This window comes from Pongo pygmaeus, chromosome 2 (genome assembly GCF_028885625.2).
Source record: "Pongo pygmaeus isolate AG05252 chromosome 2, NHGRI_mPonPyg2-v2.0_pri, whole genome shotgun sequence".
Classification (NCBI taxonomy): Eukaryota; Metazoa; Chordata; class Mammalia; order Primates; family Hominidae; genus Pongo; species Pongo pygmaeus.
Genome location: NC_085930.1, coordinates 48,812,089 through 48,832,257, shown reverse-complemented (window position 1 = coordinate 48,832,257; position 20,169 = coordinate 48,812,089). Strand labels below are relative to the sequence as shown.

General features: G+C 36.4%; 1 protein-coding gene across 2 annotated transcripts in view; it reads left to right on the top strand.

Annotated features, from left to right (window-relative positions):
• Window positions 1-20,169, top strand: part of LSAMP (limbic system associated membrane protein) — a 651,156-nt gene that overhangs the window by 356,237 nt on the left and 274,750 nt on the right. For both annotated transcript variants that reach the window (XM_054481231.2, XM_054481230.2), the window contains exon 2: window positions 4,626-4,858. In XM_054481231.2, the coding sequence (XP_054337206.1) occupies window positions 4,626-4,858 (233 nt within the window). The remainder of the gene's footprint in view (window positions 1-4,625; window positions 4,859-20,169) is intronic.

Below are 20,169 nucleotides of genomic sequence, written 5' to 3'. Positions count from 1 at the left end.
CACAGGAACACGTTTTTTCTCTCCTTTACTTTCATTTTAATACCACACTCAATAATTCTCTTTAAATTTCCCTTTATACCTGATAACTTTAATTATTTCTTAAGAAATATTAAAATAGTTATCCATCTTTACTGTACCTATTAGATAATTAATGAATATTTTATAATTGACCCAATGCAATTTGTTAAATTAAATTCAGCTTGTTTGTTCCACATTTCAGCAAGTTTCTACTATGCACATGGTATTTATGTTGCTAGGCTCAGTGAGGGCTCCAGAGGTGAATTACAAGAAGGTCACTGTCTTAATAAGCTTATGAGAAAAGATGAGTGCAAATAACTCTAATGCAATGTGGAGTATGATAAGGTCATAAAAAGGAAGTTTTAAGAAGGTTACACTGACGAGAGAAGATTTTCTGGAGAGGTGGCACTTTATAGCATACGTCCATGTCCTCAGCTGCCTTCCATAAAACCCACCCAAAGTGGAAGGATATTCTCTGATCCTCTCTTCGTGGCACTAACACCCACTGTCATTAGGGTCCAGTTCTTTCTAAACCTGGGAATTATTTGCAACATCATGTGTTCCTCAAGACAACATTCTATTAAAACAACACATAACACTAACAGGTTTTTGAAATACATCTCTTCATCTTCCTGCTTTAGCCCAGGTTGATTCTAGAGATAAAATCATTAAGTATAAAGTTTAGAACTAAATTGCAGCAACATTCTAGGTAGGTGATAATTCATTATTATCATATTATAATGGCATGGCCCGAGAATTCTCATTTACTCCACAAGCCTGCCTAATGCACAGTTGAGCCAGCATACCTCAGAGATGCAAGCCCATGATGCTTATTGGTGAGTCAGTGAATGCTGGGAACCTGAGTCTGTATTTATATCAGCATTTCTTATTTCCAGATAGCCAGGTAGTCTGTCAGTACACTGTATGACTAGTTATTATCTCTTAATAAACGTAGACCTCTACAAATTGAAACTACTGATTTTGGTTTACTTTATTTTCTTTTCTTTCTCTCTTTCTTTTCTTATTTTTAGACAAGGTCTCACTCTGGCCAGGCTGGAGTGCAGTGATGTGATCATAGCTCACTGTAGCCTTGAACTCCTGAGTTCCAGTGATTTTCCTGTCTCCAGCCTCCCAAAGAGCTGGGATTACAGGCATGCGCCACCGTGCCTGGTCCTACCATCTTTTTTTATGTGTACTTTTTATGATAAAAAAATAGGTGCTACCTTAAATTAAGATTTTAAAATTAAGAAAATATTTAGTTCTGAAATTGCATTATTCCTTTACTCATTTTTTTATTAAGAAAATTTTAGTCACATTGTAGAAGGATTATTTTCCAGTTTATAGAGCTAACACATTTATTTTGCAACTATTGAGTACATAAAAAGGAACCCTGAAAGATCTGGAGAAGTGGTTTCCTTTTTAAAAACACTATACTGTATTGTGTTCTGGTGCTTGGAGTTTGGCTAACCATCTGAGTTAGTAAAAAGTATATGTGTATTCTAGGCCGGGCACGGTGGCTCATGCCTGTAATCCCGGCACTTTGGGAGACCGAGGTGGGCGGATCACGAGGTCAGGAGAATGAGACCATCCTGGCTAACACTCTGAAACCCCGTCTCTGCTAAAAATACAAAAAATTAGCCGGGCGTGATGGTGGGCGCCTGTAGTGCCAGCTACTCGGGAGGCTGAGGCAGGAGAATGGCGTGAACCTGGGAGGCGGAGCTTGCAGTGAGCTGAGATCGCGCCACTGCACTCTAGCCTGGGCGACAGAGCGAGACTCCGTCTCAAAAACAAAACAAAACAAAACAAAAAAAAGTATATGTGTATTCTAATATACTATTCACTTGTTTGTCAGTAAAAGACGAATTTTAAAAATAAATAAGGATAAAACCCAGATCAAAAATAAGGTGCTATGTAAATTGTCATAACAAAATTTCCACATAATACGTTGTTTCATTAGATGCACTTTTATGCATCTGGCAATTTTGCTGAAATAGTCAATTACTTCTTTAGGTAAGATAGAGCTGAACACCCTCAAAGAATAATTTGGAATAATGATCCGTATGACTTTAACATTTCCGTGAATGAAAATTGCTAAAATGTCAAAGGACCATAAAGACCCGACTTATAAACTTTACCTTATGTTGTTAAGAAAATCTGTCCAATTTATTTGTGGATGCTATAGGACTTGGGATGGGGATGTGGAATATAGGTTACCAAATGTCCTGTATCTGCATGTGTGACCCAGTTAGTTCACAGGACAGGCATTTATCAAATGCCTATTTTATCCTAGATTAGTTATTGGTGGTATCCAAATGAATAAGGTAAAAATTTGCTGTTTTTATTGGATTCACAGGCCATATTTAGGTAAGCTATATTATATGGTATTTTTTCTTTTAAAGTGAGCAGATTGGAGCCATATTTGGGGCTAAGAGGCATTCAGAATACATCTATAATGTAGCAAATCTGGCCATTCTTCTGTTACGCTGTGCAGGTGAGAAACATGCACAGGGAAAAATGATAGAAGATTTAAAACACATTTACACAGGTGAATTTCTATCCTTCTTAGTAGAATAGAAAAAACATGGTAAATCTACATTCAACAATTTCATAATGGTCTAGAGTAAGACACCAAACATCCTATTAATTAATTCATCAATGATTTTAAATTCAGAGATGCTGCAAACATCACCAAGAACAGAGAAATGATGCCACAAGAGAGGAGAATAGCCAAAGTAAAACTGAGTCTGGAATGAGGCAGCAAGCATTCATGAAGTTAGTTTGGTGCTCATGATAAAAGGCCTCTAAATTATTAAACACGTAAATTATACTCAATAATATATGCATGGCAGAGAAGCACATACTGGGAAATGGAGATATTAAATGATACCTAAATCTAGTTATGTTTATGAAAACAAATAGGTAAAGAAGAAAAGTAAGACGTGTGTATCTTGGCACCCAACTTATTAAGTCAAATTCTTACTCTAGGGTCAGGCATGGTGGCTCATGACTATAATCCCAGTGCTTAGGGAGGCCAAGTTGGGAAAATCACTTGAGGCTAGCCTGGACAACACAGCAAGACCCCATCTCTAATTTTTTTTTTTTAATTAGCTAGTCCTGGTGGCATGCACCTATCATCCTAGCTACTTAGGAGGCTGAGGCAGGAGGATTGCTTGAGCCCAGTAGTTTGAGGCTGCAGTGAGCTATGATCAGGCCACTGCTCCCCAGTCTTGGTGACTGAACAAGACCTGTCTCAAAAAAAAAAAAAAAATCTCCCTCTAAATAACATATACAATTCATTTAAAATTAATAGGATAAGGAGGTCTTTGTATTATACCATAAATGGAGTATTTAAAAAGACTTAGCTTTTCTCTTTCTTGTAAGAGACACAGTTGGCCTTTATATTCCCATGTGGGACAGCCTATGGGTTATGCATCAATTTTCTGTCTATGTTTAGTTGTTTTGACCTGAGAGAAAAACTGGATTTTACTTGGTTTAGAAAATACAGGGGAACAGGGTGTCTTAATAGTCCTGCTGTGGTGCTCGTGGCACTTTCTGTTCATTCCCTCCTGCCCCAGAGTGTTGAGCAGCTGGCTTTGCAGCTGTGAACAGGGTTTGGGACATCTCCCTATGGGGTAGACATAAATCTTGCCACAGGGATGCAGACAGAAGGTTTTTTTGTTTTTATTTTCTGCTAGATTTTTCTATTGCAAGACTCTTGCTGGAACTGAAGGAGAAAACCATACTCACCAAAAAGTATTTACCCCTCCTTCACTGATGCATGTTCTTTGCCCCTTTCAAATTTCAGAAAGAGACCCTTTTAAGTTTTTTAAAGCAGTAATTCAATTAAGTGTTATTCCTTTACCCTTTTTGATCTATTGGTCTATAAACTACAAAATTGGCTTCTTCATCTTTGTTAAAGATTGCCTGCATTCAGTGTGACTGGAAATGTTGGTAGCAACCAAACTTGCCACCAAACAAGTTCTGCCTTCAGCAGCTGGAACCAAACTTATGCCAGATGATTTTTGCTTTGATTTCCTTGTCATAACACCTATCCCCTTATGCTTGGATCTGCGCACACAATTTTTACTCCTGGAAGTGGCATTCCAAACTTGTAAAGATTAGAAGTAAACTCAGAAGTCTACTCTAATTCCTATAATGGTGGAGTATAACTTTAATCTATCATTACACAATATTATAGGAAATACTTATAAAAGAGTAAACACAGTTCAAGATGGAGTAAAAGTGCTATGATATCAATTGTATAATTCTCAAAATTACTTAAACAGACGGAGTTCTGAGTGAGTGGCCTTTTCCTAAACAAGAAGAAGATAATGGGAAGTCAATACTAATTTAACTTTGCCTTCATTACTCATACTCAGATTGTTTATTGCTGAACTGAGTCTAATATAATGACATCCATCCACTGGATGGTAATTAGATCTTAAATGAAATAGTGAAAATTCTAAGGACTCCAAGAATGGCATGGCAATAATTCATTCTGCATATAATTATTTTCCTTGTTTAGAGTTGTTGAGTCTGATCACCCAGAGAAGAAACGCAGAAATAGTTGTTGTTAAGGCACTAATATTGTTACTCTGCTCTGTCAGGTGCGTTGTAGAAGACAAGAACTCAAAGGTGGCCTGGTTGAACCGTTCTGGCATCATTTTTGCTGGACATGACAAGTGGTCTCTGGACCCACGGGTTGAGCTGGAGAAACGCCATTCTCTGGAATACAGCCTCCGAATCCAGAAGGTGGATGTCTATGATGAGGGTTCCTACACTTGCTCAGTTCAGACACAGCATGAGCCCAAGACCTCCCAAGTTTACTTGATCGTACAAGGTAAGGAAAGTGTGGGATAGAAGAGTGGTAAGAAAGAGGTGGGAGATGCAGAATAATAATGTACAAAATATTTGCAGAATCCTTCCTGAAAAGAAATATTCCCAAAGATATGATTGGACTTAAGTATCGATTTTCTGTCTAAAAAGAGACTTAAAATGAGAGGACCAAAAACGATATAGAGAGTGTACTCCTGTTACTGAGAGCCAGTAACATTGGTGAGAATGTTTTCACCTAGCCCTGAGTGTGAAAACACACAGCAAAAGCCACAGCTGTTGGAACAATGTAAATCAGGGATACAAGAACACATAGAATGCCTAGAGCCATATGAAGTACACTTTTCCACCCTATTAGGTACCAGATGCTTTGCTGAGTTTAAGAAAGTTTGGGTTTATCTGTCCTCACCCTGAAGATTAGCACTAATTATCTTTTTTGTGATATCAAAGTTCTTCTGAAAAAATAAAATTTTCCAGAGGACTTTTTATTTTTTCAGCTGTTCAAGTTTTTATGTAGTTTGTATCTCTACTTAATGACAAGTTACTGGTGATGAAATCCATGACAAGGATCTGCAAAGTAATTGGGGACAATTTGCTTCTAGATTGGGGGTTCTAAGGGCACATCTGAGTCATAGTTTTACAGGATAAAAACCTTAAGTGGCACTCACATACCCCCAAAACTGTTGCTCGATTGGGTTTCTTTCCCCATAATTGCAGAATGAGAACAAAGCTGATCAGCTGCACAATTTTATTGCAAGTGAAGTCCAACCACCAGCAGTTTCAATGTATCTATCAGGAAAGATCTAAGCACTAACAAACATTAGGGCTGTGTTCATGTATTCTTGATTTAGAATTCTATGTAAATTTAATGCAAATTAGGCATGGCCCTAGGGCTCCTGTCAAGGTTCCAATGCAGTCAGTGGTGTGGAAAAGTTTGACTGTAGCTTCTATTAATGTGCTATGGAATTGATTATTGTAGTGTTTAAATTACTGCTCTCCCAACTCCTCTGATTAATAGATTGAAACTGGAATAAAATACATCAGAGACTGCCTGGTGCAGGGGTGCTTTAGTCATGTGGCCTCTATTTTCGTCCATTTGCAATGGCTGACAGCTTCATTTTATTGCTTGTAAAAGGCATGTCTACTAGCTTGCAAAGTTCCAATCACAGTCAAAGCATAGGATGCTTTTCTTGTAGCTTAGTAGAGAGTACTTAAGCTCCATTACAAGAGAGACACCAGGGTATGGATCTCAGGCAACCTATTTAAATTTGTAAACATAACTAGAAATATGTAAATATGCCAATGGGTTAATTTACCAACTCCCTCAAAACAAATACAAGCACACATTTATTCACACACACACACACACACACACACACACACAGCAAAACATAAGAAAAAATTCTACTAAATTCAATGGCAGAAGGAGGAGAGATAACTGGTTTACTTAGGACCACTTAGAACAGATTTTACCTACTGACCAGTTATTGAGATTATCTCGTGATTTTTCTTCTTTGATTTCTGATGTAAGATTGTTTATTCATATATTTCTTTATAATGGGTTATGCTTGAAAAAAAACCTGATTATATTATGATATTTCTACACAATTTTAGTAGCTTTATGGCCTTTGATGTCACTAAAAAGCCGCTAGAGACCATAACTAGAAATTGTGTATTATCCTATACTGAATAAATTTGACAATCTGAGCACTATATCCGTTGGTTTCTAGATGAACAAATAGAAGTTCATTAAATTTAGGTTACTTGCTCAAGGTCACAAGACAGTTCAGAGAATAGTTGAGTGCCAAGCAGATCTGTAAATCTAAAGCACCTTCCACTGGAATGGAGTTTTTTGGGGTTTTTTTGTTTTTTTTTTTTGCCATTATTTTAAAGACTAATTTAAGGATTCATAGTTAAGAATTTATATTTAAGTCTGAGCTCTTAGCACCAAATGCCCAATGTTCCTTTTTTTTTTTTCTTATTTACCTTTGTACTCTTAAGCTACAAACATGACCATCTCACAAGGGTTAGAACTAAAATTATGTTAGATACTGCATGTACCTTCCTGACATGGCAGTGCAAATGAAATTAAATTTAACTTAAGGGATGGAGAAGTGCCAAGTACTATTTATCTACTATCTCATTTAATTCTAATAATATTACTTTTAGGTAGATGTTTCTCACTTTATTTTATATATATGCAAAAGCTTAAAGTTCAGAGACAGGAAAGAGTCTGCCAAAGGCTCTCTGTAGGCTTAGGACAGGGTTTCAAACCCATGTTTGTCTGATTCAGGGTATTATTGTATTTTATTCTCAGCCACATTGTTTTGACAGAAAAAATCAACAACAAAGCTTGTGCTTACAAGGGGGATAAAGAAAGCATGGTATCCTCCTTGAGCCTGAGTTGCCAAGGGGAATTTTTGGACAATTACATACATATTAGATAATTTGATCTCAAGTACCAGATGGCTGAATCACTTCCCCTTGGGGCATTCAGCCTTGTGGCCATCAGAGGTTCCATCCATTCACACTGTTCCCATTTATTTCTATTCCATTCTTCAACTCTCTGTTGTTTTCACCACATCAAAGATATTAATTCTAGGAATGGCTGACATCTCCCTTTTCCCTAACCTCACAGCACCTTTCTTTAGACTCTAAGACACTTTTGATTTTTCATGTCCTGCCGTGATCATCCTCCATGGTTTCTGCAAATTCAGTTCAACTAATCATTATGTAAATACTGTATTCCTTTTCCTTACACAATGGTGAGGTCAACCTGAGCTCAAAGGTGCTATGAGATATCGCCAAAGAATAGCAGTTTAGAAGGTGGGCTCTGCAGAGTTGCATTGCTTGATTCAAATCTGTTTTCATTCTTGCTATTTAAATATACTTTGGGGGTAAACCACTTAATTTCTCTAAGGCTCAGTTTTGTCATATGAAAAATATACATAAAACTAATATTTTAAGTCCTCCTAAATTTATTGTAAGGATTCAATTAGATGATCTATGTAAACCTCTAGTCCAGTGTCTGGAGATCATGTTTTCTCACCCAGTAGGTTGATGATGATGTTGATAACAATGCTGTTGATGATGATGACAAATACCATGATGCTGCTGGTGCTCCAGTATTTCCATAAAGCTCACTCCTGTCCTAAAGTGCTACCCAGAATCTAACAGACGCTTTCACTTGTTGCCTATTATCTTTGCAGTAGGCTCCTTCAGTTTTTATTTTGGGTCCCTCTAGCCCATTTTTTTCACCTGTCCTTTTCCTTAGCATCTAGTCTTCAGCTTTATTTCCTTAGGATTCTAGAGAGCTTCTTTTTTTAAAAAAAATTATTTTAGGTTTGGAGGTACATAGATAAACACGTCAGAGGGGTTTGTTGTACATAGGGTTACATCACTCAGGTATTAAGCTCAGTACCCAATAGTTATCTTTTCTTCTCCTCTCTCTCCTCCCACCCTCCACCCTCAAATAAACCGCAGTGTCTGTTGTTTCCTTCTTTGTGTTCATAAGTTCTTATCATTTAGCTCCCACTTATAAGTGAGAACATGTGGTATTTGGTTTTCTGTTCCTGCATTAGTTTACTAGGGATGATAGCCTACAGCCCCACCTACGTTCCTGCAAAAGACATGATCTTATTCTTTTTTATGGCCGCATAATATTTCATGGTGTATATATACCACATTTTCTTTATCCAGTCTGTCATTGTTAGGCATTTAGGTTGATTCCATGTTTTTGCTATTGTGAACAGTGCTGCAACGAACATTTGCAGAATTCTACCATAGAGAGCTTCTTAAACTAGCATTTCTAGATGTGATTCCTGTATAGGCTGAAGCAAAATCAACATTTTGGCTCACTATACTTGTCAAAATGCAGATTCCAGAGAACCACATCCAGAACAATGGAATCAGAATTTATAAAAATGGGACCTAAACTTCTGAATCATTGTGCTCTGCAGGTGATTCAGATGCACACACACAAAAATCAAGAGCTGCTACTCTAAGGATCTAAGCAGTCAGTGAGAGGGATTTACTCTCCCTGCTTGCTCATTTTCTTGTATGACATTGAATCAAATTATATATAAAACTCTACAGAGCAGGTACTAGAGCCTTATAATAGTAAATCATATAAAATATCTGTGGACTCATCAAAAACATAGATTAATCTCATGTGCTTGAGCCCTGGGAATATTGGCTCCAAAAACTAGGGTATTTGTTTTAAATGTTACATTAAAAACCTTCATGTGTATATGAATACAAAGGAAATCCTCACATGACAACATTTTTAAAACGAGAGTCTTATTTTTAAATATCCCATTCACCATATTTTACAACGCATCTTTTATCGTATTTTCAATTTACGTACTGCCTAATTGTTAAGTTGGTACCAATAATAGAGTGGTCATTTTTATGTTGAATCTTTTGCTCCCATTTTTATGCTATTCTAATTTGGCTAATGTTGTTTTCAAAATGGCCCAATCTGCAAATACTAAAATTGGAGATAATTTTTTTTAACATTTTGAAGTTTTAAAATGTATTTCTAAATAAAGATTTAAATTTCACTGTAGTACTAAATAGAATCCCATACATTTTTCTCAGCACTGTGATTCAAATCACACACATGGCTTGTCGGACTTTATCCATTAGTTGCCAGGAAATCTATTGCATAATTATGTTATATAAAATTATATAATTGTGAAAAAATATGAGAGTGGGACTCCTTATAAGACCAATATGTTTGGTGTGTGTTTTTAAAAATCTCCACATTTAAAAAGCCTCATTTCCTGTATCTCATTAATCCTAGAATATATATAAATCTATAATGGCTTAAAATTGTAATGTCTCTAGATGCCCTTTAAATTTAATAATTGAAAACTTAAATATTAGGAAACCCAACCTCTTTTTTTTTTTTTTTTTTTTTTTTGAGACAGAGTCTTGCTGTGTTGCCAGGCTGGAGTGCAGTGGCACCATCTTGGCGCGCTGTAAGCTCTGCTTCCCAGGTTCAAGCAATTCTCCTGCCTCAGCCTCCCAAGTAGCTGGGACTACAGGCGCATGCCATCATGCCTGCCTAATTTTTAGTAGAGATGAGGTTTCATCATGTTGGCCAGGATGGTCTCCATCTCTTGACCTTGTGATCCACCTGCCTCTGCCTCCCAAAGTGCTGGGATTACAGGCATGAGCCACCTCGCCGGCCCCCAATTTACATTTTTAGTGATTAGTCTAGAGCTTATTGTTTCTAGGATTTAAATTTTTAGAAGCAAGTTTTGCAATTCTGTTAACCATTCCGAATGCTGACCAAAATCTGTTACCCAGAACTCCAAGACGGTATCTCGTTTTTCTCTCAGAATCGCTCTCCTTTCCTTCTGTTACTTTCTTCTTTCTTCCTTCACTCCCACCCTTCTTCCTTCCCTTTCTTAATAAACATCATGTTGCACTGATTATTCTTTCAACAATTATACATTGCCTATAAAATTTTATTCAAAAGTTTAGCCTATAGCTCCTTTTAAAATTTTAAGGCATTCTAATAAAGTTAGAATTGGAAGTCTTAGATTTGTTCTTAGTGTTAATTTTGTTGATTATTGAGAATCTTAGTGATTAACTGGAATTTTCTCATTTGAATTTTATATGCTGAAGTCTACTAATTTTTCTACTCTTCAGCTTAATTTTTCAGACAATAGCCTCTTGATTGGCTGTTGATAGGTCAGGTTCAGACTTGAAAGACTTCACTATTCACATCAGCAACCAGACAGCTAATGAAAGGGAAGAACTGCAACTTTTTAGTTAAGATGGTTAGCAATATTGCCTCATGCAGTTTTAACTTGATATTCTTCCCTGTAGAAAGGATTTCAAGTTTTATCTAAACCAGTCCCATCCAAGCATAATTAATTACTATCTCCAAACCCTTTTTATATACTTGTAGTCCATCTTTTAGTTATTAAATTATATAACTTATATACATCCACATACTTTCTAATCTAAACTGCTTTTGTCCTTCTTCAAAGGAGAGAAAATAAGGGAAAAGAGAAAAAGTTATCTTAGTACCAATAGTGGCACAAGAGTTGGCTCAGTATAAAAATATAGACTTCATGAAAGAAAAAGAAAGTTACTTGAAGACAGAGACTAACTAATATTCACCTATACTCAAATCTTGAATCATTGAATCTATGAAGATTTTAATGCCTTATGGGGAGAATTTTGAGAGTTATTAGGAAGATGTGGAGGTAGAGATTTATTTCTTATTGTATCTGCCCCTGCTAAATATTGTAACTACATCCAGTCTATGGCAAGTTATTTTTACTTGGATTTACGCAATATCATATGTGGCTGTTCACACATGATCTGGTTTTTACACAGATATTTAATCTTAAGTATTAAAATAAGGATATATACCCTTTCAAATATGTTTAAATAGTACCATCAGCCACTATAAATTATCATTATCTGTAGCATTTGTGTTTTCTACACATTACCTTAAAAATGTACTCTTAAAAATATTAAAGGCAATTTTTTAAATTTATGTATTTAAAAAGTCAAGAAAGATGGCATATATATATATATTTAATATATAGTTATTCCTATTGTTTTCAGTTTGCTACAAATAGGCGACTTTTTTTTTTTGACAAAACTCTTCTGTATGACATGGGTTGTCTTTATAATGTTTCCAGTCCTAGGTCTGCCTGAGTGAAAAACAATTTAAGTATATAAAATACAATAAGGCTTCTTTCATTCTTTCTTTTTTTTTTTTTTTTTTTGAGATGGAGTCTCACTCTGTTGCCCAGGCTGGAGTGCAGTGGCCTGATTCTCCAGGGTTCAAGTGATTCTCCTGCCTCAGCCTCCCGAGTAGCTGGGATTACAGGTGTGCGCCACCATGCCTGGCTAATTTTTGTATTTTTAGTAGAGACGGGGGTTTCGCTATGGTGGCCAGGCTGGTCTCAAACTACTGACCTCTGATCCACCTGCCTCGGCCTCCCAATGCGCTGGGATTACAGGCATGAGCCACCGCGCTTAGCCAGTTTCTTTCATTCTTATTAGTTAAAAAGCTATTAGGCAGGCTGAAGTGTTGTGGAAGAACAGCCCAACCTGTTCCAAGGCCTGAAGAAGAAAGGATTCTGAATGAGGAGGCATCTCGGAAGGGCCAGGCCCACCCAAGAGAGCAGCTGAAGGGAAAAACATCTGGGAAAGTTGGGACCTTGGCTACATTGAAGAGAATTGAGGAAGTAAATAAAAATATTGCGGATAATGATAAAAAGTTTCTTATTGTTGGAGAAAAGAGTATAAATGTAGACAGGGAGAAAGCTAAAATGAACCTTGTGATGTTGTATTGAAATTGAAGTTATTAATGATTACTCATAAGTTTTAATAGAAGAGAGATAGAAAGAAAGAGAGAGAGAGAGAGAAATGTGTACATGTATTTCCTAACCCTGCCCTTCCCCACTAAGAGGCCCTGGAGCACTGACACCCCAGTAGCAATTCGTATACCTAATACTTAGCATCCTCATGTTGGTTTTAAACATAACTATCCACTAAAAGGAAGGGTTACTTGGAGAAACAGCTGGTACCACTAAAAGGAAGGGTTACTTGGAGAAACAGCTGGTACCACTAAAAGAAAGGGTTACTTGGAGAAACAGCTGGTACCAGGACTGGGGCAAGGAAGGAACAATATAACTTGGAGCATCTCTTGGGCCAGGAAGTAAGAATGTACTCAAAAAAATGACGAGTCATGCCAAAAGTACACGGAAGCCAGCTTGAGAGAGACTTTCACCAGCCAAGTATAGGACAATTTGGGTATTGAAAGAAATAATTACAATATATTATAATTCTGATATAAATTAGACACTATTTATTAAATAAAGAGGATATAAAGCCCTTTTGTATTATAGAATGCTGACTAATAGAAGGAATGATGGAATTTGAAAAATATTATTTGGCAACCATCACAGAAATAATTAATTCAAGCAAGAAATATCAATGGAAACTAAAACTTGCAAGTGAAAATGAAATAAGGAATAATGTTAAAGTAGCTGCCCACAAATATTTGTTAAATACAAAGAGAGAAAAGACTAATTAAAAAAGTAGTACAACCTAACTGACACAATATTAATCAAGTGATCAAAGTTAACACTACTAGTAACGGGACAAATTGGCATCATTTGCCAAAAGACAAGAGGCAATGAGCTAAACACACATCACTTCTGTGAAATATTTCCTAGAACCTGAGTCTAATAATAGGACGACATTGGGCACACACAAATTAAAGGACATTCTATAGAAAGACTGGCCTCTAATCTTCATAAATGTCTAGGTTATAAAAGTCAAGAGAGACTGAAGAACTGCCCAAGATTGAAGGAGATAAGAGAGAAATGACTACTGGGTATACTATGTGACCTTTTTCTAGACAAGGCATGACGCAGCAATTGACAAAACTTAAGTAGAGTCTGGGTGAAGTATACATGGGAACTATTTGTATTATTCTTATAACTTTTCAATAAACTTGAAATTATTTCAAAGTGAAAGTGAAATACGATAATACTTAAGGCAATAATACTTAAGGCAGGTATTAAGATTAAAAACTTGTGAATAAAGTAAAAAATTATATTAAATATTAAATACAGCATAATTAAGCAGGTTTTTTCAAGCATAATGCATTATAAAGAAATGTATGAATAAAATATACTTCATTAAAAAGTCAACAGACAAAAATCATGAGACAATCCCATGAGGAACAAAATACATAGGATATAGATTAACTTCTATTCTTGATGTGTTTAAAATACTCTGAAATTTAGTGAGCTAAGTATAGATGATTTATTTCTTAACATGAAAAAGATGGGTAATTAAAGTCAGGACTAATGCAAGCATACCAACAATCATTATTATTACGTAACATTAGTTTAGGGACTATAGTCAATGCAATGAAACAAGATAATAAAATACAACGGTTTAAATATGGGAAAGGAGGAAATAAATTTATCAATATTTCCAGCTAATATGACTAACTAGAAAAACACTTATAAATTAATAAGCAAATATATTAACAATATTTAATGATAAAAATATATTAACAATACTAACAGATATATTAATTTGTATTAACATACAAATATATTAAGAATACTAACAATAGTTTGATAACTTGTGCATTTATCTGAAGAAATATATTAAATCAATAGTTTCTATATATAGTTATAATAAACACATAAAATATACTAAAAATGGTCATTCACAAAGCTGCAAAAATATAAGACCATTTAAGAATAAATTAAATAAACAATGTAGAGAACATACATGCAAAAATTGAAAGGATGAAAGAACTGGCTTTTTTGTTTGCTTGTTTGGGTATTTTTTGCTGTTGTTTTACAATAGAATGAAATAATTCTTGAATGGCAACACAAATATCATTAAAGATGTAAAGATGTTTAAAATGAAAATACAATGATCCCCAAGGTAAATTGAATTTTTTTATGTATCTAAATTGAATGGCAACACAAATATCATTAAAGATGTAAAGATGTAAAGATGTTTAAAATGAAAATATAAGGATCCCCAAGGTAAATTGAATTTTTTTTGTATCTAAAAATTACTTTGGGGCTTTTGAAACTGAAATTACACCAAATTTATCAAATTAATTATAAAGAATGGGCAGGCATAAATAACCAACGTTAAAAAATAATTATTGGCCGGGTGCGGTGGCTCATGCCTGTAATCCCAGCACTTTGAGAGGCCGAGGCGAGCAGATCATGAGGTCATGAGATCGAGACCATCCTGGCTAACATGGTGAAACCCCGTCTCTACTAAAAATACAAAAAATTAGCCAGGCGTGGTGGTGGGCGCCTATAGTCCCAGCTACTCAGGAGGCTGAGGCAGGAGAATGGCGTGAACCCGGGAGGTGGAGGTTGCAGTCAGCCAAGACCGCACCACTGCGCTCCAGCCTGGGTGACAGAGCGAGACTCCATCTCAAAAAAAAAAAAAAGAAAATTATTATTTTATTGGGAAGAAAGACTTCTACAGCTAGAAAACTACATCTGCAAAACATATTTAAAAACCATCAAGTCAGTGGATCTAAATGAAAGGCTCAAAACTCTACTGTATATGGTCATGTCACATATGATGCAGGTTTAACATAATGGAGAAAGTGTCATTATTCAACAAATGATTTTGAATGAATTAATTTTTTAAAAAGTTGTATTTTTACTAAACAGCCATGTATGAAAATTAACACCAGATCGCTTAAAGATTTAAAAGTAAAAAGTAAAGAAAAAGGCTAGAAAGAATTATCAATAAATATGACTCTCCAATGGAGTGTGGAAGGCTGTCTTAGCATAAAAGTAAATGAAAAGTATAGAAAACAAATTTGGCTAAACATATATAAATATATAAAATTAAAAGACTCTATAGGCTGGACACGGTGGCTCACACTTGTAATCCCAACACTTTGGGAGTCTGAGGCGAGCGGATCACCTGATGTCAGGAGTTCGAGACCAGCTTGGCCAAAATGGTGAAACCCCATCTGTACTAAAAATACAAAAATTATCCAGGTGTGGTGGCGTTGGCCTGTAGTCCCAGCTACTTGGGAAGCTGAGGCAGGAGATCACTTGAACCCAGAAAGCGGAGGTTGCAGTGAGCCGAGATTGTGCCACCACTGCACTCCAGCCTGGGTGACAGAGCGAGACTCCATCTAAAAAAAAAAAAAGGGATAAAGTGATTTAAAAACAAAATGAAAAAACAGACAAAGCTTCAATGCCATTGGCATATGAATAGATTACAACAGATTAATGAAGACAATTTTAAAAAAATGAAAAAAGGCCAGGTGCTGTGGCTCAAGCCTGTAATCCCAGCACTTTGGGAGGCCGAGGCGGGCGGATCACGAGGTCAGGAGATCAAGACCAGCCTGGCCAACATAATGAAACCCCGTCTCTACTAAAAATGCAAGAAATTAGCCAAGAGTGGTGGCACGTGCCTGTAGTGCCAGCTACTTGGGAGGCTGAGGCAAGAGAATTGCTTGAACCCTAGAGGTGGAGGTTGCAGTAAGCTGAGATCGGCCACTGCACTCCAGCCTGGGCAACAGAGCAAGACTCTGTCTCAAAAAAAAAAAAAAGGCTGGTTGCAGTGGCTCACGCCTGTAATCCCAGCACTTTGAGAGCCCAAGATGGGCAGATCACCAGAGGTCGGGAATTTGAGATCAGCTTGACCAACATGGAGAAACCCCGTGTCTCTATTAAAAATACAAAATTAGCCGGAGGTGGTGGCACATGCCTGTAATTCCAGCTACTCAGGAGGCTGAGAATCACTTGAACCCAGGTGGCGGAGGTTGCAGTGAGCTGAGATCGCACCATTGCACTCCAGCCTGGGCAACAAGAGTGAAACTCATCTCAAAAAAAAAAAAAGAATAAAGAAAATATGACTAAACTTTGTCAAAGACATAAATTGCCAATTTACAAGAGGACACATGGAAATAACAAACATGGAAAATTATTAAAACCTCACTAATAATCAAGGAAATGCAAAGCAAAACAGCAATAAATTGTTATTTTTAAAACTAGTGATACTAGGAAAGGGTTAACAAAATGAGGATAGCCAGAGTTGATAAGTTAGTAGGAAAACTGACACTTTTATATCTCCCAGTTGAGAGTGTAAATTAATGGAAACTTCCCCTGGGGTAATGTAGGGATATCTATCAAAGTTTTAAAATATATTTGTATCATTTGACCCAGTAATTCCACTTCCGTGTGTATAGAAATAAAATAATCTGAAATACAAATGGTTTTGGACAAAGTGGTCATTACAGAATTATTTTTTTAAAAAAATTATGGAAAAAGTCATAAATATTCAGACTAAGGAATTGGGAAGTTAAGTTAAGGTCATTTCATGAGAAATACTATTATAATGAACATTAAAGTGGCTGCCCAGCATTCAAACCTCTTCCCTGTTTTGGGGGATTTTCCTCCTTGTCAATATGGTTGGGAGGCAGACATTACCACCTGGTATAAATGCTGAAATAAAATCCAGGCATCCTCAAAACTGAGGCTTCAGCATGAGATCCAGGCTTTAAGATTCCAGTGCACCTACCTTAGAATTAGAATTTTTAATAGATATTATTGATACAAGGAACTCAAAACCAAGGAGAATCTATTCAGGTAATTGGTGGCACTTGTACCAGTGAGCTTATATGGAAGTGGTTATATCACTGATGTTTTGGTAAGGCCTGGATCCAGGGCCACGTTGGTGGTGGTGAGAGCTATGGCATTCTTGTTCATATTCAACAGCAGTCATGCCCTCTTTATATGATTTTTGGCATAATTCTTATTTTAGACTCTTCCCAGTGATGTGGGTTGCAATGATTTCCTTTTCTACATAAGACAGCCAAATATTATTTTTTTCTGTTTTTTCCAACTAAAAACACTGAGTTATACAACTAAGCATACATTATCATGTTTTATGAAACATTTTAATAAATGATAAAAAATATTTGCAATATATGGTTAAATGAAGTAGTAGTACGGTCTCAGCCCAAAAGCTTCTTAAGCTGATTAGCAACTTGAGTAAGGTCTCAGGATACAAAATTGATATGCAAAAATCACTAGCATTCCAACAAGGGAAGTGAAGGACCTCTTCAAGGAGAACTACGAAACACTGCTCAAGGAATTCAGAGAGGACACAAACAAATGGAAAACTATTCCATGCTCATGGATAGAATCAATATTGTGAAAATGGCCACACTGCCCAAAGTAATTTATAGGTTAAATGCTATTCCCATTAAACTACCATTGACATTCTTCACAGAATTAGAAAAAAACTATTTTAAAATTCATATGGAACCAAAAAAAGAGCCCGAATAGCCAAGACAATCCTAAGCAAAAAGGATAAAGCTGGAGGCATCACACTATCCAACCTATCCAACTTCAAACTATAGTACAAAGCCACACTAACCACAACAGCATGGTAATGGTACAAAAACAGACACATAGACCAATGGAACAGAAAAAGAACTCAGAAATAGGACCACACACCTACAACCATCTGATCTTTGACAAATCTGACAAAAACAAGCAATGGGGAAAGGATTCCCTATTTAATAAATGGTTCTAGGAGAACTGGTTAGCCATATGCAGAAAATTGAAATTGGACCACTTCCTTACAGTTTATAAAAAAATTAACTCAAGATGGATTGAAGACTAAAATGTAAAACCCACAATTATAAAACCCCTAGAAGAAAAGCAAGGCAATACCATTTCAGGACATAGGCACAAGCAAAGATTTTATGATGAAAATGCCAAAAGCAATTGCAACAAGAGCAAGCAGTGACAAATAGGATCTAATTAAACTAAAGTGCTTCTGCACAGAAAAAGAAACTATCATCAGAGTAAACAGACAATCTACAGAATGGGATAAAAATCTTGCCATCTATCCATTTGACAAAGGTCTAATATTCAGAGTCTACAAGGAACTTAAACAATTTTACAAAAAAAAAAAACCACAAACAACCCCTTTAAAAAGTAAGCAAATAGCAATAACAGATACTTCTCAAAAGAAAACATTTATGCAGTCAACAAACATGAAAAAAAGCTCAACATCACTGATCATTAGATAAATACAAATCAAAACCACAATGAAATACCATCTCACACCAGTCAAAATGGCAATTATTAAAAAGTCAAGAAACTTAACAGATGCTAGGGAGGTTGTAGAGGAAAAGGAAAACTTTTACACTGTTGGGGTGAGTATAAATTAGTTCAATCACTGTGAAAGTGTGGCAATTCCTCAAAGATCTAGAAGCAGAAATATCATTCGACCCAGCAATCTCATTACTGGGTATATACCCAAAGGAATATAAATCATTCTATTATAAAGATACATGCACTTATGTGTTCACTGTAAGACTATTCACAATAGGAAAGACATAGAATCAACCCAAATGCCCATCAGTGATAGACTGGATAAAGAAAATATGCTGGCGGGGTGCGATGGCTCACGCCTGTAATCCCAGCACTTTGGGAGGCCGAGGTGGGTGGATCACAAGGTCAAGAGATTGAGACCATCCTGGCTAACACGGTGAAACCCCATCTCTACTGAAAATACAAAAAATTAGCTGGGCGTGGTGGCAGGCGCCTGTAGTCCCAGCTACTCAGGAGGCTGAGGAAGGAGAATGGCGTGAACCCGGGAGGCAGAGCTTGCAGTGAGCCGAGATCGCACCACTGCACTCCAGCCTGGGTGACAGAGCGAGACTCCATCTCAAAAAAAAAAAAAAAAAAAAAAAGCTACATATACACCATGGAATACTATGCAGCCACAAAAAGGAATGAGATCATGTCTTTTGCAGAGACATGAATGGACCTGGAAGCTGTTATCCTCGGCAAACTAATGCAGGAACAGAAAACCATACACTGCATGTTCTCCATTGTAAGTGGGAGCTGAATGATGAAAACACATGGACACTTGAGGGGGAACAACACACACTGGGGCCTGTTAGTTGGAGTCAGGGAGAAGGAGAGCATCAGAAAGAATAACTAATGGATGCTGAGCTTAATACCTTGGTGATGGGTTGATCTGTGCAGCAAATCACCATGGCACTCGTTTACCTATGTAATAAAACTGCACATCCTGCCAATGTACCCTAGAACTTAAAATAAAAGTTGAAGAAAAAAATGAAGTGGTAGTTTACAAAACAGTGAAATATGTAACCTCAATTTCATCAACAAAGGTCAATATATCATATGTACTCATACCTCCACTGGAAAAAAAGAATAAAATATAACAAAATATTTTTTACAGTTTTTTGGGGAGAAGGGTGTTGGCTTTACAGATAGAAATTTATATTATTTAGTTTATAAATTTGTGTGTGTTTGTGTGTTGTACCTGGAGAACAGCTCAAGAAGAATTGTTAAAAAAAAAAACAAAACCCTCATGACTATTGAGAGGATAACCTTTCAGAAAACTTTTCAGAGAGTGAAAGTTGTTGTGATGCCCTTTTCCCCCTTTTATATTTCTTTTTATTTTTTCCTCTTTAGCCCTCCATCATTTCTTCACCTGAGTGTTCATACTCTTCTTTTTTTCTTTATGCGAACTCACAAAATCATCTATGCTAAAGTGATTAGGCCCCAAGTTTTTAAGTTATTACACCTTACGTAGGTACATTATTTTATTTATTTATTTATTTATTTGTTTATTTATTTATTTATTTTGAGATGGAGTTTCATTCTTGTTGCCCAGGCTGGAGTGCAATGGTGCAATCTCAGCTCACTGCAACCTCCACCTCCAGGGTTCAAGCGATTCTCCTGCCTCAGCCTCCTTAGCAGCTGGGATTACAGGCGTGTGTCACCA